At 47.1% G+C, this 26,735-nt stretch overlaps 1 protein-coding gene across 12 annotated transcripts in view; it reads left to right on the top strand.

The window, feature by feature from the left end:
* MAP7D3 (MAP7 domain containing 3) overlaps positions 1–26,735 on the top strand; it is a 1,012,878-nt gene that overhangs the window by 735,169 nt on the left and 250,974 nt on the right. For all 12 annotated transcript variants that reach the window (XM_078688596.1, XM_078688591.1, XM_078688590.1 and 9 more), the window contains one exon: positions 15,448–15,532. In XM_078688596.1, the coding sequence (XP_078544722.1) occupies positions 15,448–15,532 (85 nt within the window). The remainder of the gene's footprint in view (positions 1–15,447; positions 15,533–26,735) is intronic.

Below are 26,735 nucleotides of genomic sequence, written 5' to 3'. Positions count from 1 at the left end.
ATTGCCTCCGGGTCTTGCAGTAGGAGACTATTGTCAGCTGCTAGGAGTTCAGCTGCTACTCTAGCTGTCTCCCTTCCTTCTTCACTGTCTGACATTTTACTGACAGGAAGGTTATTTTGTTTATTTGAAGATCAGGTTTCTATGGAAACAAAGATTAGATGCACAATATTTTGGAACAGTGTATCCTTCAACGTTGAATAAACCAAGAACCATACATAGGAGTCTCCTCCTACTAAGTTTGGCGGATTTAACCTTTCACCCACTCCAGACGTCTTTGGAGTATTATGGGAAAAAAGGGTCTGAGTGAAAAAGCACGACTGAGTTACTCTAATGTCTTACGTTAGATTTATCGCCTATCCAAACAGTTGGGCGCCATGTAGTGTAGTTCCTATTTTCCCAATAGGCTCTGCGCATTGGAATAATATCTTCAATAGTATAGACGTAGGGCTGTGGTTAACTAGGTCTTCTACTGACGATATTAGACTTAAAGTTTATGTGTGCCAGCTAGCTCAGAGTTCACTAGAAACTTTCTCGAATAGGCAAGGAGGAGTTTAACCTCCCTGGATAGACAAGAAGGGATTTAGTTTCTGACAACCATAGAACATGACAACTTTGCTCTCCCCTAATCAAGAGTATATCTCTAGAGTCGTGTGAAAACAAAAGACAACTTATTTTACTCAGTCAGTACGTGCATTCTTAGTTTCACCAGATTGTAGAGAAAAGGAAGAGACGGGCGTGTTCAATAAAAAGGTGTTATTTATTGATCAGTCTCTTTTCTCGTGCAAGAGAAATGAATCGCTATTATTGCAATACTTAAGGTTAAGTACAGTGCATACAGTAAAAGCAGAATTATAAAATAATACTGTAAAAGCATTGATATGGTTTCTTAGCCATATGATACTTTAAAATGGATAAAATAGATACATGCATATATACATTGACTAATCGTACTCAACTGGTGCTTCTAACTACGCCTACCCCAGTGTACCTGACCTAAGCCTAATACGTGGGCGGGAGTAGATAAGTAGCAGTTTAAGTTAAGTTTGCTTTGCCAAGGGTCTGACTCAAGAATTCTCTGTAAGGGGTAATTCAGTTCTGTACCTGGGATTTAGAAGGTTGGAGGGCTGGTATCTCAATCTCAGGACTTGATATCCCAGCTGCCTGCGAGGGCGGCTGGAAACGCTGGAGCTGGATTTCTCGGCAAGAGAAAAGGCAGCGTCTCTCTCTCAGCGCGTCAAAAGGGAGGGGCAGCGTCCGTGAGCTTTCTCTATCAGCTGGGCTCCTCGGCAAGTCACGCTGCTCCAATCTCGTCACCACCACCGTGTTTGCTTAGGGCAATGTCGGTAATATTTATACCTGAAAGGTGCCGAGATTGACGTAAGGATGGACATGAATACGTCAATAAGGATGTCATAAGAACTGGTCGTTCTTACATTCTTTACTGGAGTTCTTGGCTAAATCAAAACAATAGCTGCGGGGGATTTCCCAGGTTGCTGGAGGTTTGATTTGTTTTGAGCACTCGGTATGCTTTCTATGGGGGCTGGAGGAATAGTGCTTGCTTAATGTGGTAGCATGCGCTATGACCTAATCAGAAAGCGGGTTTCTGTGCCGTTGTATGGCCACTATTGATTTATTAACCGGACAAGGGTCAGAAACAGGAATATCGATACAGTTCCCATAGGAAATACATCACAGTCTTATAAATGAAAGTGATTATTTATAGAGTGAGGTGTTTGTATGTGGTTATGTGAACGAGTTAATCCACCTTGTCAGATAATCACAAAATGTAACATACCGATTGAAAACCAACCTATTCAAGCTTTCGCCAAATTCTATGCAGATTCATCACACTGTGCCCAAAGATATTATCAAATGCATACTTTTATGCCTGTACACTTCTGAAATTACCAATTGTAATCTCAGAATTCTAAGTATCAACTAAATGCCATGCTTATTAGTAAAATTGTGCAAATATTACAAACAAATCATTAAATTGCTTTGAACTCACAAGATGTGCAGAGGTGTTGAGCCTTGTAAATCCACCAGCATCGGCGAGACTATTCAGTTATTAATTATTCTAGATGTAGCACTCCCTATGTAGCCCACTTAAGGCAATGTAGTTCATTGGTAACCCAACAAAAGATGTTGCACTTAAGCAGAAGAATGAGAATCGGGTACAGTACAATTTTATATTTACTGAGAGCAATACAATGTTAAATGTGCAATGTATTCAGAGCTGTTGTGAGGGGAACATGCCATGCTCTCAGGGCAAATGAGAACTGCTGATTACTCAAACTGACACAGGGTGGTCTGAAATCTAGACAAACATAAAATAGTCATTTAAGTGTAACCTTGAAGGTAGTTTAAGCTATTGAAAGTGTGAGGAAATGGGGTGTTTTATATGGTGTGTTTGTGTGACCTCATGCTGCAATACATTTACCGAACACTTTAGGATCAGTGGGTTTCATTTGTGAAACCCTTAGCTGTGGCTCTTAGCAGTCAGGCTTACACATAGGAACTAGTGTTAAGCATTTAAACAGCACCAAAATAGGCGAAGAAGAAATACAAGAGATGCACAAGAAATTTGACACTAATTTATAAAAAGTAGATGGTATTTTTGTTTTTTTAGACACCAAAACGAAAAGATCCACCAGAGTATTCCGTAGATGCAGCATTTGCATGGAACAGTAAATGTGTTCTTTTTACTTAATCACTAACAAACATTGGTAAATTCAACAATGCAGTTACTTTTAGTTCTCTCTCTGGAGAATCTTCATTGAAACCATAAGCACTGAATAATCCCACCCATGTGCAGCAATCCCGAAGTATCTTTCAAAGCCACATCTACTTTGCCTTACTGCGGAAATGCCATCAAACATATGTGACAGATATGTTACATTTTACAACCTTACAACCAGGATATATTGCCAATCCTATTGAATTGCTTAAACAATTTGGAAGGAAAAAAGGCTCATACCCGTAAAAGTTATTTAAGTAAAATGAAAAAGTGACCTTTTCAAAATGACCTCCACAAACTTTTTATTTTAAAGTAAGATGAGGAGTCATACATAGCAATGTGGCTTGCATAGGCTGCAGCACTGAAACTATGCTTAAAAAGACATCACACTTTTAAGAGCCTTTTGACCTCCAATGTCCCATCGTGCCCTGTAGGTGGCAACGTACTCAGTTCTTTTATTCCGGCTCCTGCTGACTGGATCCTGCAGCAGGGCTCTGCTTTCTCTTGAGGTATTTTCCTCAACAATTTTCAGCTCCAGATTTTTAAAGATGATTCAGTTGACGTCCTTTTGGGCGTAGAGTATTTTTAGATCATTTCCTGGCCTCAACTATATCAAATGTTTCACAAAATGCCATCTCGTTGTGAACTGCCCAGAGGGCTGCACAAAAATGGCAAAAACAGACCCGACAGGATCTGTATCTTATGTTTTCCAGACTGTTGTGGTCCTAAGATGTGTTACCACTGCAACACCCTCTCAGGGTTTTTTTTAAGGAGAAAAAGAGAAGATTTGCCTCCATATTCAAGTGGAGCACCACAGAAGACAAGATCCCTTAGCTGGAGATACTTCAGGATGGTGAGAAGAGACTATTTCCTCGGAGGACTCCCACAGAGGGAGATCCGAAAAGAGAAGATCTTCTGAAAAACAGCGTTCCAGTTCAGTATTGAGGACACCTACTTCAAAAAGAGGTACAGAAACTACTTGTTCACCGTCAAGGGCTGGTTCGACATCGAGAACACTTTCGATGTCGAGAAGGTCACATCGATGTTAAGACATGACTCAATGAGAAGATAACATTCAACCTCACTCACCAACAAATCGGAGTTACTTTTGCGGATGTAAGTTTGCAGACTTCCTTCAGAGTCTGATTTGGAGTACTCCTAAGCCTATTTGCCATCCAGGCCGACCTCTCCTCGGATTTGATGTCGCCACCTTGAGTTCCAACGTAATCAACTCCCCCACCACAGCACCTACTCCTCAAATCCCTCTACTAGTGACTCCAACTGTACCTCCTCTACAAGTACAGTTGCTCCATCTCAGCCACCACAGTCTCCTATGCCAGTGGCACCTCCACAAAGGCAACAAAGATCTTGCTCTAGTCACTCAACAACTCACTGCTATAGGTCTAGATAAAGGTCACAGTCGTGAGCCCATCTTTGTCATCGTTAAAGGTCTCACAGACTCTCACACTCAAGATGGAAAAGATACTCTACATGTAGGTCAAGATCCTCACAATCTTGTCATTCAACATCTTCAGTATTGTAATGCCTACCTTAACGGATTCTCCACCACCAAGAATATCTCCTATAAATGATATTAACACCTTCCAGGAGGACATATCAGGGGTGCTAACAAATTAAATATTGATTTACCGACTCCTACTGCATCAACGTCGGTAAACTTTGAGACACTTCATCAAAGATGTACACTAGACCTCTACTTCCTTGGTTCCAGGTCTCTCAGAACCTGTGATGGGCCCTTTTCTGACTCCATCTGCTGTGAAGGCTACTCCATCAGCCTGCAAAAGAAACACACACCACTGGATCAAGATCAATCTTTTCTTCGCACAGATCCAATACCAGACTCTGTCATTGTTTTAGCAGCTCAAAAACGTCTTGCCACAGTCCCAAACTCTACAATACCTCCTGATAAATAGAGCAAGAACTTGGAATCAGTGGGCAGAAAGGTTATTCTAATGGATACATCTGCCTGTGGATTTCTCACCTTTTGAATATCCTCTGCGCCAGCATTTTGCGGAACTTTTTTCCTAGCTCTCCATGCCTACGAGGACGTCACAATGCTACGACTCCGCTCGCTACTCCGCATGAGGTCACCGGAGCCGTAAGAGAGCCTCGTTGACGTGATGACGTCAGTTCCCTTTTTTCTGCGCCGTCGACACGTAACTGTTTTCTGGGACTCTCCATACTGTGTTGAGTTACTTTGCTGTTTTCTACAGTTTTAACTGTTGCTTTTCAATGGCGGCTTCGAGGAAGTCAGGATTTAAGCCCTGTAGAGAGTGTGGGGGTCATCTGTCCATCACTGACCCGCCATGAGGACTGTTTGTGGTGTTTGCGTCGGATCACGATGTGGAGGGCTGTTCCAAGATGAACCCGAAGGCTTTAAAGAATGGGAAGCCAAGGTGTTTATGGCAAAAGCAAAGGAGGAGAAATGAGGGCGAAAAAGATCAAAGTTGAAGTCGTCGATTTTGCATGCTGCGAAGTCAAGGAAGCACAAGAAGAAGAGGAGACATGGCTCGCTGCGCTGTTCATCAAAGGGGAAGGCTTCGAGATCACGAGATCAAAAACTGGACCAAAAAACTGATACCGACCCATTTTAGATCCTCAAGAAAGTGAACGAATTGTTTCGCAAAGACAAAATTCTGGATGTTGGCTCTTCATTAGATCTGCCCTCCACTCCATCAAAAGGACTGGCTATCCAGGTGTTAATCTGGGTGCGGTTGCAATGGCGCTCCGTTATCAAAGTGAAAACGTCATTGAGTTGAAGAAAGTCTCAATATGGTAATGACGTGGTCCATGGAAACTGAATGACGGATATTCTTAGAATGAGGTTCGTGTAGTCTACTCAGACTTAAGGAGTTGCTTGCGATTGAATCAAGAAGGGCAGACAGAATTTTCTACTTGGAATTTTAACTATTAACCATTCAAGGTACAATAACATGATACCATTCAAGATACAAATTTGGAAATTACTGCATTGTAAACTGTTGAAAGAAACCTTGAGGTAGTCCAGGAGGACGAAAAGTGTGTCGGCTGCCGTCTTCTTTTTTCTATGAATGGAATAAAACAGAGTGACCTCATATATCAACCACTGTGGATTATTTTTGGAAATTTGCCAACAAAATTTCGGAAGTTGATGTTATTTTTAGCAGCACCACTGACTGAGGATAAAAGTAACATTGTTTTGGTGTGCTTCGGTGCATTTGTTGGACTTTCAATCCTTTAGGCAGGGTGCTCGGTTATAAGTGTGAGGGTACCCCTGCATGAGCAGGACACACCTCCAACCTTCAGAGTCCATTCTCCCGGGTTGTAAGTGAATCAGCTGTTCAGATATATTGAGTGGCCTTGCATCATTATGCGATGACTACCTCTAAACTGGCTGTAACAAACCCTGTTGTGTTTGGTATCAAACATGTTGGAAGCATACTCCAACGGATTCCATGCACTTTAAAGCTCCTGCTGGAGGTTCTCAGGGCTTCCGGTACCAGTCTTCTAGACCCGGACAGCAAACTATGGCTGCTGCCGACCAGAGACACGATTCTGCCCTCTTGCCGCAGAGCCAAGCTCGAGCAGGGGAGGGCAGGACAATAGGTTTCCTGTCACAGGGAGATGTTACCACCTCCCAGACAGGGCTTAGTGTATTGGGACAGAGTGGGGGCGCATGCCAGCGCCACTAGACTGCTTTGAAGGGCACATTTGTGCCCTCCTTGCATACTCCAGTTGAAACCAGTTCAGTGCACTGTTGGCTCCCGCTTTGGCACGAAACTGGACAAAGGGCATGGTAGTATGCTCCCCACTGTCCAGCCCCACCTCTGGGAGGAACCCCTGAATCGCCCCAACCCTTATCTTAGGTTACTTAAGGTCTTACCTGTGGATGGGTTCCTAAATTCGTCGTGGGACAAGATTCTGATCCGAAACCACCTCAACTTCAACCGTCTGGGCAATCTGGCCTTCGCTTTGGGAACTGAGACTGCAATTGGGAAGGCTCCTGCTGCTCCCGGTCTCGTCGTCTGTGCCTGCGCTCCATACAGGTTCTTCAGAAGGACTGTGGACCTCCGAGACACCCAAAGTAATCTCCCTTGAAGTGAAGGAGTCACTTCCTGCATCTGCAGGAACCGCAACAAAGCTGACAGGTCTGCTATTCCTGCTCCTACAGACTCCGAAAGGTTCAACACAGGTGGTTGTTTTTCAACTCCCACAAGCCAAGCACTGTCTTCACAGCAAATTTGAAGCCATTATCCCTCATCGGAACCTCTGGAGCTGTACCCTGTGCACCACGTCGACTTGCCGTTGCCAACGCTTGTTGACTCTCGCCACGAGAGATCTTCGGTCTCCAAGAAGCTCCAGCCTCAAGCATCACCTGCAGACAAGATCTTTGCCTGCACTGCATCTTCTGCGCTGGGGGCCTTCATCCTTTGGTTAGCTGCTTGAGGTCCTCTTGAAACTATTGTGCCTTTGACCTGTGGGTCCTCTTGAGGGTCTTCTTTGGTTCCAGTGGGCTCCCCTACTTGCTCTGTGCCTGCTCTGACTTACCTGATCGTGGTGAGTCAGTTTTACCTTGCTGGTCCCGACACTGCATCTTTTTCGATTACAACGTTGTTTTCTGCTGCCAAGGCTTGTTGGTGCCCCTGCTGGACACTGACCGCTATGCTCTTGACATCTGACAACTCATGAATGGCTCCTGGTCTTCTACAGCATCGCCTTGTCTGCACAGTTGCAACTTCAAGGGCACTGTCAACTACCCTGCAGGTCTGACATAGGTGGCCATTTGTCTTCCATGCCTCCTGGTCACTCCTGAGTGGCATAGACTCTGTCCCCTCTGCTTGCAGGAACCTCTTGTCGCAGGGATTCCGTTCTCATACAGAACTGTGCATAGAGACTTGGAACCTCAGTGAATTAGGGTGTACCAAAACTCACCTTAGTACCCAAAATCCCCTACCGGACTAGCTACATTGTCTCATTGGTTATTACAAACTCCCAATGTTTAGACAAACCAGAACATGGACTTAGAATACCTCAGGTAACGTGGAACACATGAACACTCTTTCGTTATACAATCATTTCAATCCAGAACAAGGAGTAAATGAGGACGCGTGAACATTTGAAATGTTTATTTTCTAATGCAGTGTTCTCAAGCGCAGTATCTTAGCTAATACAAGCAAATCTATTATAAGAAACAAAGTAATCAGCATAGTTACTAGTCCATAGAATACAAAGGGTGAAAGCATGTTAAAATGCTAGAGGGAAGAAGGCTAAAAGTCACCTAATTCTCACCCTCCCTTGCTAGTATATTATATTGTATCTAAGAAGGTCTCTTTGGGTTTTAGCAGGGCGGTCCCATACCTCAGATCCTAGTGGTAAGGGATCACATCATCTTCCACCAGCTCTCTGCATGCGAAGCACCATCAAGTGTGTGAATTCTCTTGTGCAGTGCAATATTAAAAGCGCCAAAAGCCAGAACTTGGCCGCAGCTGCATGTATGTTATGTCTAGGAGGTGCGAAGATCAGACCTCACAACAACCACTGTGTTGAGATATCCTTGAAGGCCTCGGCACTCACTGTACAGACACAGCTCACCAAGCAAAGCTGATATCAGGGCAACAGCATATTATTCTCGTGTGAAGCCAAACATTCTACTAGACTCAAAGCTAAAGTAACAATTATGTGTTGTGTGCAGTAGCAGCAGAAAGGTAAAATGGCGTTTAAACTCCTAATAACTAACTTAACACAGCGTGTAGGCAAAGCATATCTATATGACACTCTCACCTTGAATCCACCTTCGGGTTCCACCAGACTTTTTCGTCTTTGCCAGTGGCATCTTCACTGAAGTCCTCTATTGTGGTCTATGGCGGTCTCTGACGTCACTTCTCTCCTATGCACCCGGCTTCCCTGGTGTAAGTATCCTGTTTCCTGGTGTATCCATGGGTGGGGTGACTCTCCAACCTTCCATCTTCCACGGGGTTTCTTCAGGGTCCACAGGGAAGGGTCCTGATTTTTTAAAACTGGAACTGAGACTTACCCTTTGACTTGTATTGAGCACTCTGTCATGTTCCCACTCTGAACACGCCTCCGTGGGGTTCTTGGGTACTTACCTTGTGTAGTTCCTTGGGTACCCAACTCTTCTACGTCTTCTGGGTCCAGTCCTAACTTAAGTTGTGGTTCGCATTCTACTATTTTAGTATATGGAGACCCCTGGAGACCACTGTATATTTGTGCTACTTGCGAGTTCTATTACCAAAGTTTTGTGGTTATATCTCTGGGTAGGAGATCTTGCAATGTGTTAGTGTGAGTTTATAATAGATGCATATTTTTATAACTACACTGTGTGGTTCTTTTTCACTTAACCTATACCATAAGACTAAGTACTGGTAAAACAAGCTGCTTTACACTCCTTCAGGACTAAGCCTGAAGGCTGCTCTCCATAGCTACCACTAAGAGAGCTTTCCAAGGTTGTCTAAGACCACCAAAATCACCCTAAGGGCTGTCTGAATTAGTACATAGTGCTACACTTACAGAAGTGAGCACCATATACTAAGCCAGCCTCCTACAACCGGTAAGACTATAAAATGAGACGATTGGTAACGGGGCTTACCATGGATGTCGTGCTCTCGTAGAATTGCATGTCGGTCCCAAAAAAACAGAAGTGTTATCATTAGTGGCCAGGGAGGGGGCTGCTGTACCTTTGAGCAGTGCACGCACTCCATTACGAATCACAGCGATAAGGATCTCTCTGGCATCTAGGAACGAAACCAGGTCTCCTCAGAAATTGTTGGGTGTGGGACCTCGACCCCTTTGGGAAAGCCCACATTACGGAGATTGGTCCTACAGGAGCGGTTTTTGGCATCCTCTGCTCTAGTCTCTAGGGTTTGTACAGTCATAAGCAATGTATTTACTTTGGATTTGAAGTCCGAGGAGTCCTCCTCTAGGGTGAAAACACCAACCTCCACCTCAGTCACCCGCCCCATTGCTGAGGTCCTGCTGCAACAGGGCCACATCATTACCGATTTCCCCAACTTTTTATTTCAAGGGCTTCTCAGGATGCCTGGATGGCCTGGAGGGTGTGATGTGCAACTGGGAACGCAGAGGACACTGGGGGGGGGGGGGCTTTCCGCCTGTAAGTCTTTTGTTCGCCTCAGGAGCTCTTGTGGTGAATCTATTGATCTTTGAGGCCCCAACATCGGGGGTTTATCCTTCCCCATATTCATTGCACAGGGAGTCAAACAAGGTAGGTCCCTCAACGAGCCACCTCCGCCGCAACTCCTTGTGTGCACCAAAAATAAGATGGAGAAAAAGAGAGTGGCCTCTCTAGTACAGGTCAGTCCTAACACCAGGCTTTTTTGGGCGGGCAATTGTCTCCTCCTCGACCCGTTGCCCCTCGCCAGAGGCAGCATGAGCAACCAAGGGGGGATATGTATGGCAACATCAACAGACAGATGGTCAGGGTCCCCAACTCACCAAACCCGAGACTCTCCCAGGTCACCTTCAACAATCAGTTGTGGACAGTACTATGCCTGACAGGGGGGCCTGGACCAGTTGCCAATTCAAGGAGGGCTCCACAAACTCATGCACTTTACAAACGGGGTGCCTTTATCACTGTCTGAACGTTCTCGCATCCGCAGCCTATACATAAAGACAGGTGATGGGGAAGGGGGAAATGGGCACCAGTCCTACCACTCAGAGGGCAACCTCTATTATGTGAATAGCATACATTTAGGGCACTCAAGCTTCAGCAAGCAAAGTCAGAGGGATAGCAGTGTGAGGAAGTCACCCCCATATGTGGTTATATGGAGGGCCAAGGCACTCACCAGGAGTTGTGCAGGACAGGGGCATGATGTTAACTCTGGGCAGGTTAGTGTCTCCTGGAGGGTGGTGCCTCAGATCCCAGTCCTGGTGAATGGAGAGATGGGTTTAGGCATGCAGACCAGTGCCCCGGCACAGTCAAGTGACAGTGCGGTCCGAGGCCTCTCAGCGCCACCTGGCCACAGCTATGAGAACAGAATATTGCAGGGCCGCATCAGATAGCAAGTGGAGCGCACAACAATGGCCCTCTCTTCGAGCACTACCACCAACTGCCTCCAGGGCCACCTTCTGCAGTAGACGGGTAGAGCAGGACAGGTCTTTTGCAGGAAGCCGGGTTTGCGTGCCACCAGAGCACGCAGCACAGCCCCAGTGAAACTTTAAGCAGAAGGGAGGCAGGTGGTCCAGCACAGAGTCGCCCGTCTTCCAAGGCCACGACCAGCGGTGGACGTCCGGGCCCTTAGGCAGTCTCGGGTTGCTGCCGCAAAGTATATGCAGCACTAGTGTTTCAGTCCGCCTTCGGTCACCATTATGGGTGTCGGGGAAGCGGCATGACCCTGGTACAGTACAGCAGCTCTCTGGGCCATCTGGCACTTGCCAGCTGAGACGCAGCTTCCCCAAGCGATCGACAGGCCAATCCAGATGATCGCTGATGGTTTTGAGGACTCATGTTGCCGTAATCTGCAAGCATAGTTAGGAAGCTTCAGGAGCGTCTTTAGAACGAGTCCTCCATCTTGGTTGCATCGGCCTCGCCCCTATGAATTTATCTGCATTCTTTAAGAATCATCTTCTCTCCATCTTGAGGTTAGAAGAGCTCTGAAGTTTTATCTAGACAGGGCAAAATCTTTAAGAAACTCAAAGCATCTCTTTGTCGACTATGGTCCTATGCAGTGTGTGGGTCAGATATGGCACCTACAGCAAAATGGTGCCTTCTAAACATTTGGGACGAAACTGACCTCACCCGCATGGATCACCTTTGGCTCACACTTGTGTTAATGTTGGCCTAACATAGCATGGGTGTGGGCAGCTTGAAGACCACTGCAACCTAGTGATTGGAGGAGAAATATGGATTGGTGTATGCAGGCGGACAGGGTTGTGTACGAAAGTGGGGAGAGAGTTGTTTTAATTATGCAACCTATGCAGGCTATATTGCTATGTATTACTCCTTATCATACTTTAAAAAGAAGTAAAAAGCGAAGTAAAAAGCGTGTGAGGGCATTTCAAAAGATCACATTTTCATTTTACTTAAGTGATTTTTAAGGGTATGAGCCTTTTTCCTTCTACAGTTTTTTACGTAATTCAATAAGATTGGCCCTATATTGTTTGTAAGACTTCTAAATTGTTCATCTCTGTCACATATGTTTAGGGGCCTTTCCAAAGTAAGGCAAAGTAGATGTGACTTTGAAAACACTGCTGCAGGTTCCCCACGCATGCGTGGGACTATTCAGTGCTTATGATTTCAATGGCAATTCCCCTGAGAGAGATCTAGGATTACAGATAAGAAGCCATTCCTTACTTTAGGTGACTAACTCCTTCAGAGAGCCAGTCATGGGTGACCAGCAAGGTCCTTAAGAACATTTACCTCGGAGGAAGAGCGGTCTTTAGTAAGTTCTTGGTACAAAAGTTCTTATGGAAGTGGTCCTGATGCAAGGGGTACAGGATGCTGGAGATGCTCAAGAATGCTGTGGAGGCAATGTGGTTGTCGTGGGTCTTTCTGAGGCTAGCCCTCGGCCCACAAGCTTCATGAGGTGGTCCTGACCACAGGGGTCAGCGTCCCTCGAAGTACTCTGTCTTTGCAGAAGTCCAGTCACTACATATCTACCAGTTGTCCAGTATCGCAGTTACAGGGGAATCCTTCCTTGGGCGATAATTCGCCTTCTTGGTGACCAATGGACACTAAGAGCTCTCCCACGTCCAGCGGCTTTGAGATCCTGGTCTTTGGTGCTGCACAGCAGCAACTGGTGGCAATGCGAAGATCTGTGCTACCAACTTGCCCTAGCAGGCTTCTTAAACTTTTTTGGCTCTCTGCTGCAAACAGTAGGTCAGCCAACTGACTGTTTGGAGTCTCTTGCTTCGGCTGCGCTCCGGGGATAACTTCTCCACGAGCAGGCACAGTCCCTTCTCCATGTCTGGCCACAAGGTTTAGCAGGTGCAGTCCAAGATGATGAAGCCTCTCCTCATTGGGTCCTTGGTGTAGCAGGGCAGTCGTCCTTTGGCCCTCTTTGCAGTCCGTCAAGATCTGAGTTCTGGGTGCCAGAGGCACCCTATTTATGCTCAGAAAAAATGCCTCATGGTAGGATGCGGTTGGTAACCACTGGGCTACTAGGTTTCCCCTCTCCTGATGACTACTTCCATCTGAAGTGTGGCGTCTACCTATCCAAAGATGCACCATTCTGTCCCTTTCCAACATGGCAGAACCCCTCTCTTGGCATACAGACCTCGCTAGCCCAACCCAGAGGTGTGGCTACCAAGGAGTTACACGTCCCTAGAATACAGATTTGGCAACTGGTTTACCCTTGCCTATCTGAGTGCCAGCATGTCTACCTAAACAATACAGCAGCCCCCTCCAAGTGTTCCCCATTTACTCTTCAAAAGCAGCTTCTCCTTTAAAGTTTAAAGCTCGCCTTTTGGGCCACCACCAGTGTGCCTTCCTGCAGGGAGAGTTAACACCTCTCCTGCGCATGCTGCTATTGTCTTTTTTCCTAGGAGTCATTTGCATGTCTCAACAGAACTGCAGGAGGCTGTCTCTGGATTAGACCCGGTGTACAGCCGTGGAAGGCCACGGGGATTTAGGGCAATAAAGCGCTGCGTTTGTAAAAGTTGTTCAGTGCCACAAGGTCCATTAATTTCGAGTTGGGGATCAAGTCGGACTTAATGTAAGAAGTTGTGTGATACCTTACAGTATCAACTTTAGTAGTCCCAGTCAGTAGTTAGCACGGCTGCTGTGGCAGCCTGTAACTCTGCACTCGCCAGTTGGGCTATTCACCATTTCCACTGTGAAAATTGCCAGTTTTTACTGGTGGAACATGTAAAACACATGTTCCACTTTTGTGATATACAGCACCCTACCAGGACGCTGGCACTGAGGTCTAGTTGGCAGGCCTCAGTGCTCTCTGAGACGGAAAACCAGCAATATCAGTTCAAAACTTTGGTTGGTGACCATGACAAAATTGGCATTTTCTTATAGAAAGGAAAATGGACAGTAGGAATGGTGCTACTCAAACTTAATTGATGATCCAGAGATAAAAACGTGGCAGTCAAAATACTACAGTCTAGATTAAGAACTACATACAATATAGCTTCTCTTAAGAAAATAAAAGCTGTAATGTTCATGTTATTGGAGAGAAGCTCAAGCATTTAAAGATTTTTTTCAAATAAACTGAGAAGACATGGAGTGGAGAAGTAGCAGTCATATTGGAGCTTGCCTACATTCACAGGCAATAAACAACAGCAATTGTATTCAGTGATCATTAAGTGAGAGTTTTACATATCCATGAAATATCTATGTAAGCAAGCTCTTTCTCCAGTTGACAATGCATTTGATAACCACTGTGCCGGTGATGACAAATTAATCGTCGCCATTAAGACTGTTGATAGCCAAATTGCCATCTACAGGACAGCCTTCAGTAAATACTAACATTAGAGCAACTCTCATTTACACTAAGGAAGTCAGCTCAGATATTTTGGTAGAGGTTAGTACTCCCACCAAGTCCTCCTTGCAGCTACCTATCAAAATTCTGGACAACCAGAATGTCTCCATTTGTAAAGGCTACGGTGTTAAATGCTACGAAGATGATGAATCTGATGTGTGTAAAGATCATGATAATGAAGAGGTTTGCCAGGGTGAAGATGTATGTCACTTGCATTACCCTGATGGTGTGAACTGGAGGTAAGAACATTCACACTTTGAAGCGATAATGACCAGCATTATGAAGCACCTCAATACAAAAATTCACCAATACTCTAGGTTCCTACTGACTTTATTAATAATATGCTCCCTGTGATGGCAGATTGATTCATCGTTACTGGTTCTGGCATGACTCCACTCATATATCCACAGTCCCAGCCACATTCGCAACCACCTCCATCAGCTCAACATAAGCCCTGTCCTAGTGTCATCCACCAACCTTGGCAAGCCCAGGCAGACACAACAGAAGAAGAGGAGGAGACTTAAGTGACGTCATTAAAGGTCATGTACATCAGAGTGACAAGTGGGATGGGTCCTGTACATCAGAGCGACAAGTGGGATGATTCCGTGGCATCAACTAGGGAAAATTCTATACAACTTCATATGAATGCTTTGCCAGATGATATGCTCCCTTCCGTTCTCTTGTAGGGAGAGTTGACCTTTTGGTGTCTTATACAGAATCAGACCATTTCCAGTATCATTTTAACACCTTGCCTGCTAAGGCAATTCCCCCCCTGTGCTGAAAGTCCTAAAATCCTATTGTTCATGACAAGGTCAGCTCGTCATAAGCACAGGTCCAGTGTACTGCATGACAAGCTGACCTTGTCATTAGCATAGAAGGGGTTAAAGAGCCAGCAACATGCATTCACAAAAAAGTATAGCACACTGGGTGACACATCCATCAGTTTGACGGAGTGTAATACCTCCTCATTGTGTGTTACCCCTCTGGTCAAGGAGGACAAGAAGATTGTCTTGTGGGAGGGCCCTGTGTTTCAGAAGAGGTTGGGTTGCTAGAAAAACATTTGTCAGTCATTCAGTACTCTGCTACTATTGTGTGTTTTGGGAGTTCATTAAGTTAAAAAGTTGGCAAGAGCCCTATTTTTTAATATTAATAATTTGTTTTCTGTTATTGATTTTCATAAACAGTTTTTGGGAGCACAATCAGCGGCTGTACTGCTGCTTTACTTGTAATTTACTCATTTATTCACAGAATGAAAATAAGTCTGATGATCAGGAGGTTGAAGAAATTGAAGATGAAGAAGAATTCTTACGCTGTCAGTATGCCAATCAAGAAGGTATGCAACAGTAACTGAAATAAATAAATCTTCTCTTACCTTCAGCTTCTTTAGATTCAGACCATTCAGAGTCATGTCTAGGCTGTCCTGTTTTCAGTTTCTATTTTTGGTAAATTCTGGTGGGTTTTTTCAGTGTTTTCAATCTCTTAAAAAACAGTTGTTATCAGTGGTTACACATTTTCACGCCACTAAAAACAACAGAAAAAGTGTTTTTCCGGTGTTTATGGAACGTTTTGCTTTTATCATTGCTTGCTTTCTGCACTGAAAGAACATGGTATATAGACAGTGTATGTATAGTGTATATGAGGTCCAAAGAGATTTTTGCAAATTAATCTTATTGTAGTACACCATACAACACTTTTTCAGTGAGTCTTTGGTCATGTGCACTCGCGCTTTCCTTCCCATGTAAACTTCTGTGAAAAGGCCCTCTCAGCATTCATAAACCCTTGGGCTGAGAACCGTCAGCTAAGGGGCACAGTTTGGATGACTCTTTCTTTGATGCCACATAAAGCACGAAATGATAAATATTTGCGTTTTAGTTCCTGGGCATAAGAAAACAGTGCACCAGAATGGACTAAAAAGTCAATAGCATCCCTCATTAACTCTGAAGATTGTAAAGATGCTTTCAGCATACCATCTAACAAGTGGCAAGGATCTCCTACAGGAAATCACTACAGCTCGGGTATCAATTTTGACAGGTCATCACACAAAATTTTTATATACGTAGCTGAATCACTACAAATACAAACAATATCACTCCAATCTTTGTTGAACTTGGAAAGAACCTTTTTTGCAGAGCATAACAAGTGACACTGCGTTCCATGTTTTCCAAATGTCTGGTGTCACGTTTTCACCACTATCCCAGATGCTTGGTGATATATATACTTGTCACTATACCTTAGATTTAAGTTGAAAGCCTGAGGGGTTGGCAATTCATCTACTATCAATACTGACCCACTAAAAACTATGGTCTGATGTATTAAGGGTTTTTACCCATTCTCTGTGGGCAAATGTGATGACACATATTAGGAAAGATTTTTATGAAACTAGCCATTTTACCTATCAGTGAAAGAATCAAATGCAGCCAAAATATCAAATGTGAGTTTGATATGTCCTGATTCTCTACAGTTTATAAAATAATTAAACTAAACCTAAAACATGAAACTAAACCCTGCATCTTTAGACCAAAAGCCATAAAACTGAAAAAAGTAAAAGGAAGAAGAAACAATATTTTAGTGGCATCCCTAAAGAACAAAACTCAAGCAGAATAATGTTAGCCAGTCTTTATTACTGCTAGCTTGTATAACAAAGTTACATTTAATTGACCCCTTCAGTAAGAACAAAATGACTCTTTCACTTTCTTTTTCCTTTCTTTGAATGTCATTTAGTTTGTGGTTGTCCAGGTGTTTTTTCAGTGTTTATATTTTTTCACCGGTGAGGGCTATTTTTCTTTCTGTGGGGTTTTATCAGTTATTATAGGTTTAAACCTAAAACCCCACAGCCTAGTCATGTCATATGAATTTAGGAGTGAAACAGCAAGCAGTCGATGTTTAAAGGTTATCTCCTTTCTTCAACACTGAAGTCAGCAACCTTAGAGCTAAAATAACTTGGAATTGTTTCATTCTTTTATCTGAAAGAGACTATTAGTTATAGACTCCTTACCTTAGAATCACCCCCAGGCGCCGGACTGGCTTCGGAGATTTTTTTCTTTAGCAGTACCCCTGCGTGTCGGTAGATGGTGTCGGTCGACTCCGTACCCGTTGTTGGTGTCTTGTTCGCCGAAATGACGTAGCGTTATCTACTGAGAATCTGCCCCTGCATGCTGACGTCAGTTTTTTCTTTTTCCGCGCCAGCCAGTGCAGATCTGGAGAGAGCAGTACCCTTAGTCATTTTTTACTGGAGATTTTTAACTTTTCTTCTTTTTTACTTCTTTTTCAAGTAGTTAGTCTCCTTGTGCACAGAGGATTTCTCATCGACAGACCACAGACCGGCTTCAAGGCTTGTGACTCCTGTCACAAACTGATGTCGGTTACAGACCTGCACCTGGTGTGCCTTTGGTGCTTAGAGCGTGACCACGACCCGAAGTCGTGCCCCGACTGCAGGGCCATGAACCCGAAGTCTTTGCGGGAGCAGTACCGAAAGCTTCTCAAGGCCCTGCAGCTAGCTCCGCACCGTTCGAGGTCCCAGTCGAGAGGGAGATTGCTGGACCGGTCGCGGAGTCGTCATCACTATTCGTCATCCAAGTCTTCGGGTAAGTCGAAGCACAAAAAGAAGGTGAAGGAGCACTGTCGCTCTCGCGTTCTCCTCGTCCGTTGGCCGACGCGGGAAGCGGAAGGTAGTCGTCCGACTGGCAGACTCTGGCCTTCCCTCCCTTTTGGGAGCTTGAGCGACCCCTGCCCAGTTTTGCAACTTTTAAGAAGCCTTGCATTCCATCTTCGGGCAGCCTGACTCTGCCGGTGTGCCCTCAGGCCACGCAGACTAGGTTGGGGGCTCTAGGCCTTCGATGCTGGCGGCTTCAGCTCCAGTGCCGCCAGGCCCCCAAGGATCCAGGCCTGGATCCGGTCGACCTCGTGACTCATCCTCCGGCGCCGAATCCAGTGACTACACCTCCGACGCCGATTGTGTGCCCAACCGACGTCAACCCCGGCCATCTCCTCGATGTAGGCGTGGAGCTGGACCGACGTGTACTGATGTCTTGACCAGCGCCGACAGGTGCTTCAGCTGGCAGCTGACCTCTTCGGAGCCCCTGCTGCCATTTAATGAAGCCCTCACGGACATCCTTTTGGACACCTGGTCCAAGCCCACCACAGGGACTCCTGTGGCTAGGATGACTGTCTGACGCCAACGCCCGGGCGACCCCATTTTCCTCTCCCAACACCCCACCCCTGAGAGCTTGGTGGTCTAAGCCTCGACTTCCAAGGGCGCATTCCCTAACCATCCACCTGATAGGGAATCCAATAAGCTGGACCACCTTGTGAAGAAGATGTTTTCTTCCTCCAGCTTATTTTTATTTGTTTTATTTATATTCTTGTAGAGCGCCAGAATAGACCCCCGAAGGGGTATCTCCGCGCTGTTGCTGCAAGGGAGTGTTCTATAACGGTATGTCCAGAGGTGGGATGTAGACAAGAGAGGCATTAATTACTGGGATACAAGTATGTTTTTAAAGTTTTCCGGAAAATCAGGTGACTGGTGAGTGACCTTAATTCTGGGGGCAGAGAGTTCCAGAGTACTGGTCCAGCATGGGCCAGCGCGCGGCCACCTTGTCTGGTCTTCTTTACTCTGGGTACCTGCAATAATTGCTGATTACTGGAGCGCAGAGAACGCCCAGGGATGTAGGGCTGAAAGATTTCAGTAAGATATTTAGGGCCTTCCCCCATCATACTCTTGTGGATAGTACATAGAGTTTTAAACTGGACTCGTTTCCTCACTGGAAGCCAGTGGAGTCTAATCAGTAGGGGACAGGAGGGAGTCCTTGGTGGAGCGTTCAGGACAATCCTTGCTGCTGTGTTTTGGATTACCTGCAGTTTGTTAAGTTGCTCCTCGTTAGCTCCGAGGAGCAAACCGTTGCAGTAATCCACCCTGCTGATGACAAGAGCCTGTACAAGCGTTTTCCTATGATGGTCCGGTAAGTAGGGGAAGACTCGTCTTAACATCCCGATAGCCCGAAAGGAGGTACCGGCAACTTGATTTACATGATCTTTAAATGTAAGTTGCTGATCAAGTAACACTCCCAAGTTCCTAACCATGCTCTTGGGAGTGGGAACGGGGCCTAGCTCTAGGGGCCACCAGTCAGATGCCCAGTGTGTTGCCGCTTGTCCAAACAGCATGACCTCAGTTTTCCCTACGTTACACTGCAGACAGTTTGATGACATCCATTCTGCAATGGCTCTCATGCCATCTGCAAAATATCTTTTTATTGCAGGTGTAAGGTTTTTGAAGGGAAAAAGGAGTTGGGTGTCGTCAGCGTACGACACCGGGGTGAACCCGAAGGATCTTGCTAAGTTGGCTAGGGGGGCCACATATACGTTGAACAGTGTGGGGCTTAAACAAGAGCCTTGTAGCACTCCCTTGTTGAGCTCCCTATGAATGGATTTATGGGAGCCCAGCCTAACTTCTTGGAATCGACCAGACAAAAAGCTCTCCATCCATGCCAGAGCCCCTCCCTCCACGCCTACCTCCCTTAGGCGGTTGAGAAGCACCGTGTGAGACACCGTATCAAAAGCGGCGGAGAGATCCAGCAGCACCAGAATCATAGAGCTGCCGTCATCCAGTGCCATTTTGATGTTATTGGTCACTGTTTGAAGGGCTGACTCTGTGCTGTGGTTTGGTCTGAACCCAGATTGTGAATAGTCCAGGCCTTCCGTCGCTTCAAGATGCTGAGAGAGATAGGTGTTCATGTGCCTTTCCGTAACCTTGCCTAAGTAGGGTAGGAGAGAGATAGGTCGTAAGTTGGAGAGGTCTGTCCATGGGGATGATGCTTTTTTTCTTGTCGGGTTCACCACCGCCTTTTTCCAGTCTGCTGGGACCTGGCTTTTCATTAGGGAGGTATTAATCACTTCCAATATGGGGGGGTCCCAGGAGAGAAATCATAGGGCCAACCATTTTGGCAGGAATGAGGTCATTGGGAGACCCTGATTTAATATGACTGCAGAGGGAAAGGAGCTCTGTGTTGTCAATCGGAGGGAAGGATATCAGAGGAGGTTTATTGTTTATTGCCGGGGTCTGAGGAGGGCATTTATTGGTCTTATTTGTAATATTATTGGCTGCTACTATTCTTTCGTAAATAGTGTTTATTTTATCCTCAAAGAATAGAGAGACTTCATCGCATAGATCTTGTGAGAAGTCGTCTGAGCTCTCACATGCAGTCGGTTTGATAAAATTTTGCAGAATATTAAAGAGCTCCTTAGAGCAGTTGCCTGCTTGTGCTATCTGTTGCGTTAAGTGTTGTTTCCTAGCTAACTTTATATTTTTGTAGTACTCTGATTGGGCATCTAGGAAAACTACTCTGCTATTCTCGGTTTTCCTTTTCCTCCATGCCTTCTCAGCTCGTCTGCATTTTTGTTTTTCTGCTCTCAGTTCATAGGTATACCAACTTTCTTGTTTAGACACAGGATATTGCTTATGCCTTTTTAGAGGAGCTACGATATCAATGGCTTGCTTAATGGAGACATTGAGCTTAGCTAAGGCCATATCTGCTGTGTCTGTTGCTAGAATATCAGGACTTGTCCAGATTTCCTGGATTTTGTTGGCAGTGACTTTATGCCATTGTTGTCGCCAAATAGGGAGAAGAGGAGCACTTTTAACAGGTCTTGTTGGAGTTAGTAATAAAAATTCTAACATGGAGTGATCTGTCCATGATATTTCTTTTGCCGGGGAACAGATTACTTTGGCGCAGTTGCAGAAAAGTAGATCAAGCATATGTCCTCCTTTATGGGTGGGTTCATGGTTTTGTAGTTCTAGACCTAGGTTAAAAAGGTCTGTGATCAAAGCAGTGGATTCAGACAGTGTTGGCAGATCTACATGCGTGTTAAAATCACCCAAGAGAAGAAAATCTTCTTTGGATTTAAGATGGGGGGCTAGAATTTCCTGGAGGGTAAGCGCAAAATTCCGGTTTGGTCCCGGGGGCCGGTAGACCAAAGCACCTTTCCAGGTATTGTGGTTGGTTAAAATAATTTTAAAAATCATGATTTCTAGCTGTGAGTGTATATGTTGTTCTCTGATGGTAAGTTTTTTTTTTTTTTTTTAAACCTTTATTGAGAAACAGGTATAAGTACAAGCGCAGGCCTACAACCACAAGGGCCGGCCGCAAAATCAGGAGAGTCAAAAGAGAACAACATCAATGTGTACGGTAGGATGAATACAGGATAGACGAGTAACGAAATCATCACACAGTAAGCGCCAGGATAAGAAAGGTTTCATTTTATGATGTATAGAGGAGGCAGAAGCCATATCTACCCATGTGTCATGCAACATACTCAGAAAAAAGGGGGGGGACGAGAGGGATGCAGCCCCCTACGCAATCAAATAACCACAGTAGAGCGAAGCCCAGATACATCCAATGCCCATCAAAGGTTAAAAAATAAAGGACAAATCGTAGCAAACAAGTAAATGGGTCACCGCATAGACCGCCCTCCCGCCCCGAAAAAGGAGAAAGTGCAGACACTTACGAAACGAAGGAGAAAGAACAAAGGGACATAGCCCACCCCCTAGAAAGAAAGCAAAAAAGGGACCATAGAAGAAAACAAACTAAAATAACAAACACCCCCCCCCCCCACCCTACATCACTGTAATGGCTATGGCCTATCCCACTAAACAGCGTGCCTGTCGCCCAGAGTCACCCGAAATATAGAAGAGAGAGAAAGGGAATAATAACGAAGGGAAAAAAGAGAAAGGGATAAAAGGAGAGGAAAAAGAGGGAGAGAAGGAGAGGAGAGAAGAGAGGAGGGGAGCCAGCGATCGAAATACAGAACACCACCCCACCCGCAATAACGGATCACTAGTCGAGGTCAAAAAGGGACACTGAGAAAAGCCTACATAAAGGATGAAGACAGGAACTGTCCAAATGATGAGGCACGGAGATATCAATTAACAAAACAAAAGTCCCGCAGGCACCCAGGCACGATCACCCCTGTCCACTTCTATGAAAAGCAGAGCTGCCAGACCCCGCCACGGCCAGGAAACAGCATGATACAGCGGGTCCATACCAGTCAAGGAAAGCAAGTGGGATCTTCACGGAACACCGTCTCGGCGAACAAAAAGCAGCCAGGAAAACTCGGCAACAGTCAGAATGCAGAAGTAACCCAAAGATCCACGTGGCCAAGCACAAAGTCCGGGCTGTCCAGCACAAAGCAAAGAAATCAGGATGTAGGAAAGACTGCTGCATCGGCACCGGGTCCACTTGATCCCACGGAATCGAACACCCAGCCGGATATCCCAGCACAGCAGCTGGAGAAGTCTCAACAATACCAACTCGGGGAGACGACACCGCTTCACAAAATGGCTGAACAACCATGGCGGCGATCCGCAACTCCAAGTCCCGGCAGTGCAAGGACAGGTCGATCCGCAGAGCACCCAGGGCGAACAAGACAGTACTCCGTGTAGGGGCCGCCCGAATCAAACGAGGCATGGGGAGAGCAAATGCAGCAACGTCCCTGTCTCCAGGAGGAAGACACTCCGAGGGGCCATCCGCCATCTTGTGCATATCGTCCGCCGCCATTGTCGCATCCGCCGCCAAGCCCACCAGGAGTGCCGAAGGCCCCAGGATACACAGCCGATCCGCGGCGGATGGCGCTCGGCGGAGAAAGGAGAGTCACCAGAAGAACGGGCGTGCTCCCCACAACACTCGGGGGAGCCCTGCACCGGATCCCAGGCGGGACAATCAACAGGAGCGGGCTTCTCACCCGAGGGGTGCCGGACAACGCGGCTTCTCTTCTTCGGGCCGGCAGGCAATCAGGCATGCGGGGTGGCCCACCATCGGGGGTGGGTCCGCTCCGGCGCTTCCGGCTCACGGCTCTCAGGCTCCCACCATCGGGTCTCCTCAGCGGTTCCGGGTCGTCGGCACTCCGAACACCTCCGGGCAGACACAGCACTCGAGGCCCCGGCGTCAGGGCCGGGAAGGCCAGCAAGGTTACAAGGGCAGAACGCAGAAACCACTGCACGCCAGAGCCTCGGAAAAGGACGGTAAGTGAAGGCTCTTCCCAGGTAACCAAATTCGGAACACCCCGATCAGGATTAAAGACAGGATAGACGGCGGGGAGGAAGGGATCTCGGAGCGAGGCGTTTATGCGACTGTTCCGATCGCCATCTTGGCTCCTCTCTCCTCTGATGGTAAGTTTTATGTAGTCCTTATGTATAATTGCCAGGCCACCTCCTGTTTTAATCTCTCTATCTAAATGTTTGATCTTGTATCCGGAAGGAATCCCCATTGCTATGGCTGTAACTGTATGAGGTTTTAACCATGTTTCAACGAGAAAACAAATGTCCGGCTGGGTGGTGTGAATTAAATCCCAAACCTGATGTTGGTGTTTGGGTAGTGATCGCACATTTAAAAGGAAGCTCTTCAGGCCCTGTGGGAGGGTATTTAGGTCGGAAGGAGGAGTGCTGTTTTTAGAGAGACGCCGACATTGTAGACAAGAAAAGCCTCCCTCTACACGGTGCCATGGAATTTTGGTGTTACAATGCGTAGATGGTCTGAAGCTCAATAGCGTTTGGCCAGAGTAGGTAATTGTGTGGTTACCCTTACCGGTAGAGGCTCGTTGAGCAGTGTCAGAGTCCATCGCCCCGCGCCCCGTCTTGTCGCGGACGGGCGCAGACGGGCTTTTCTTCGGCGCTTCTTAGGCGCGCTCGAAGGCGCCCCCTGCGCGCAACCGCTGCGCGCTTAGGGAGGGGCGTGGCTAAATAGCCCGGAGTGAGGTAGCCACTAGAGCGCTAACCTCAGCTCCGGCAGAACCGGAAGTGCTGCCTGGCTCTTACCTGTCCGCCCTCCGCACAACGGCACTGGTTGCCGAGTCGGAACGAGGCGGGCAGGCTCCAATATCGAGCACAGGCAGTCGGTTGCAGGGAGAGAATGCAAGTATCAGTGGGACAAGTAAAACTGTCCTAATTAAAAAGACAACTTAGAACTGCGATCATTGAACACCGCATGTCTCTTGGGCCGTTACTCCCACACGGTGTGGGACGTGGTTGCGCAGGTGCTGCCAAAGTGCCCGGAGGAGGCACGGGCTGTGCTCTCCCGTGCTGTGGCCGAAGTGAGGGACGCAGCGAAGTTCGCCATCCGGTGTGGGCTGGACATGGCTGACTCACTAGGCAGGACGATTTCCACGTCAGTAGCAGTGAGACGCTATGCCTGGTTGAGGTTCACTGGTTTTTCTTGTGATGTCCAAGCAACACTTTTAGACAGGCCCTTTGATGGCCATCGCCTTTTTAGGTCGAGCAGACGGAGTGTCTGCTCGACTACTATTGTTGCCCATTAATGGGAATGTGGACACCGATGTGGACGAGCGTTTCCTTCGCGGTTTTCACCGCGGGAGCGCGCGTCTCACCCGCGCATGCGCAGAGTAACTCTGCCATTTTTTTTATTTTTATTTTTTTTATTTTTTTTTTCCCAGCCCCGAACCGAATCAGGTATCAGAGCACTTCACATATAGGCAGCCCCCACCCCTCACCCCTCACCCCTCTGCATGCGCACACACAGGCGAGCGCATGCACACGCAGGCACACGGCAGACACTCGCTCACACACACCCCCCTCCCCCACAGTCACACACACGCACTCCAGACACATACACAGCCCGCCCCCCGCACTCGCGCGCACACATGCTCCCTCCCCCCCCCCGCACTCGCGCGCACACATGCTCCCTCCCCCTCCCCGCCCCCCGCTCAGCAACCCACTCACCGGCTTCATTCCTGCGGCGACTCTCCTCAGCTGCAGGGCCCGGCAGCAGGACTCTTCTTCCCTTCTTCGGCACCCGCAGGGTAGGCTCCTGCCAGCTCCGGTGCTTGAAACGCGGCTCCGGCTTCTGCCAGCTCCGGTGCTTGAAACGCGGCTCCCATCGCGGCTCTTCCGTTGGAGGCGGGGTAGGCTCCCGCCCTCCTACTTCCTGTTGTCGCGCCGGCCTGCCTGACTTCCTGGTTCCTGGGAGCTGCCCCGCAGACCAAATACGATATCGCAAATAGAAGGTAGGGCTCCCGCGTGATTTTAATGAATTGCAGACCTGTAAGCCAGAGATACTCGTGTCTGCTCTTGCAGGCGGAAAACATACTCGGGGAGCTATTTATAGCACAGGGTCGAGTTACGGCCACCCCCACGGTGCCACCTCTGGCCCTCTGCGTTTGGAAAAGCCTCCGAACGCGGCCCGCTGGAAGCCGGTCCGCAGACTGGGCGTCCAAAAGCCATGTCCTTTGTACCCTATTATTTCATATTGGCGTTTGTGCATTTCTAACTGCTACATTTGTTGTGAAAAATAAGTGAACTGACGTATGGCGAGGTGAATTGATTTGTCCAGGATCACATGATTAACAGAGGTGAAGCCAGAATTAGAAGTCCAGTTTCATTGTTCAACAATCGATGTAAACTCTAGCCCCCCGACTCCTCCTCAGTGGAGTCGCTGCAGATCAGAGAGAAGCCTCGGATCACGAGCTCTCCGCGTGGAGCTGCGGCCGCCGGTCTAGGGCAGCGAGCAGCGGGCAGCGGTCCCGGAAGGGAGCAGGTGACTCGGTGCCCTGCGCAGGCCCGATCCGTATCGGGTCAAGTGGGTGCGAGTAACTGGAGCTGGGGAGCCAGGCAGGTATATTTAAAACTCTGAACGGGGGAGGGTAAGGAGATCACCCGATCCATTTATTATGAGGGGGTGGAGAGGGCTGTCTAAACGCAGTGCTCCAGGTTGATAGAGCATGGATCTCTATGACGCATACATTTAATCTACTTGTTGTTTGCATTATCGTGCACAGATGCGTGCACGATAATGGAAAACACATGGTTTGCTGCGGCGCACACCCGCGCACCACTCACGTGCTTTCCGCTTTTGCCACTCCCGACCCCCTCCCACGAGCACCCTACTCCCGCTGGCTCTGGGCAGTGATGCTTGTTAGCACAAGAAAGGTAGCGTATGTTTCAAGAAACCCCGGCCTGGGTTCAGGCTGTGCAGTGTTTTGACCTGAGTACCGACGGGGAGGAGGGGAGGAGGGGAGGTTTTTCTTTACCTCCTAAGAATAAACATCTGGAACATCATACAATAAAAAGCAGAGTGTCTGTGCATTCAGGCAGGTAAGCTTTCAGAGCTGAGAGCAGTATTTAAGTTAAATGTTTTAAGTTACAAGTTAAAATACCTGTGCGCTTCTTTGAGTGTACAGATCCGCAGAGTAAATAGCTTGTGGGGTCTAATTGTAGAAGTGTCTTTGTTCTGAGGAGTTTGGACTTTCCTATGCAGATGGTTATCTTCATGTTGATTGGCTTCCTGACTCTGAAGGGCTGCTGGCCCTCGCACAGATGGCTGCTGCTGATTGCTTTGTAGCCACGCGCTTTTGACTGAAGACATTGATTGGCAGAAGCATCCGGTACTGGTATGAAGGTGTCCGTGGAGTCTGCGATAACCGGAAGCAAGAACAATCGAGGATCCGGAAGTGATTGACATGTGTGGACTTTTAGCGGTCACAAAGAGGGGCCACTAGCATGGATGCTCTGAGTAGGTGAAGCTACTTCTGAA

This window comes from Lissotriton helveticus, chromosome 4_1 (genome assembly GCF_964261635.1).
Source record: "Lissotriton helveticus chromosome 4_1, aLisHel1.1, whole genome shotgun sequence".
In the NCBI taxonomy this organism is placed as follows: domain Eukaryota; kingdom Metazoa; phylum Chordata; class Amphibia; order Caudata; family Salamandridae; genus Lissotriton; species Lissotriton helveticus.
This window is presented reverse-complemented; position numbering and strand designations above follow the sequence as displayed.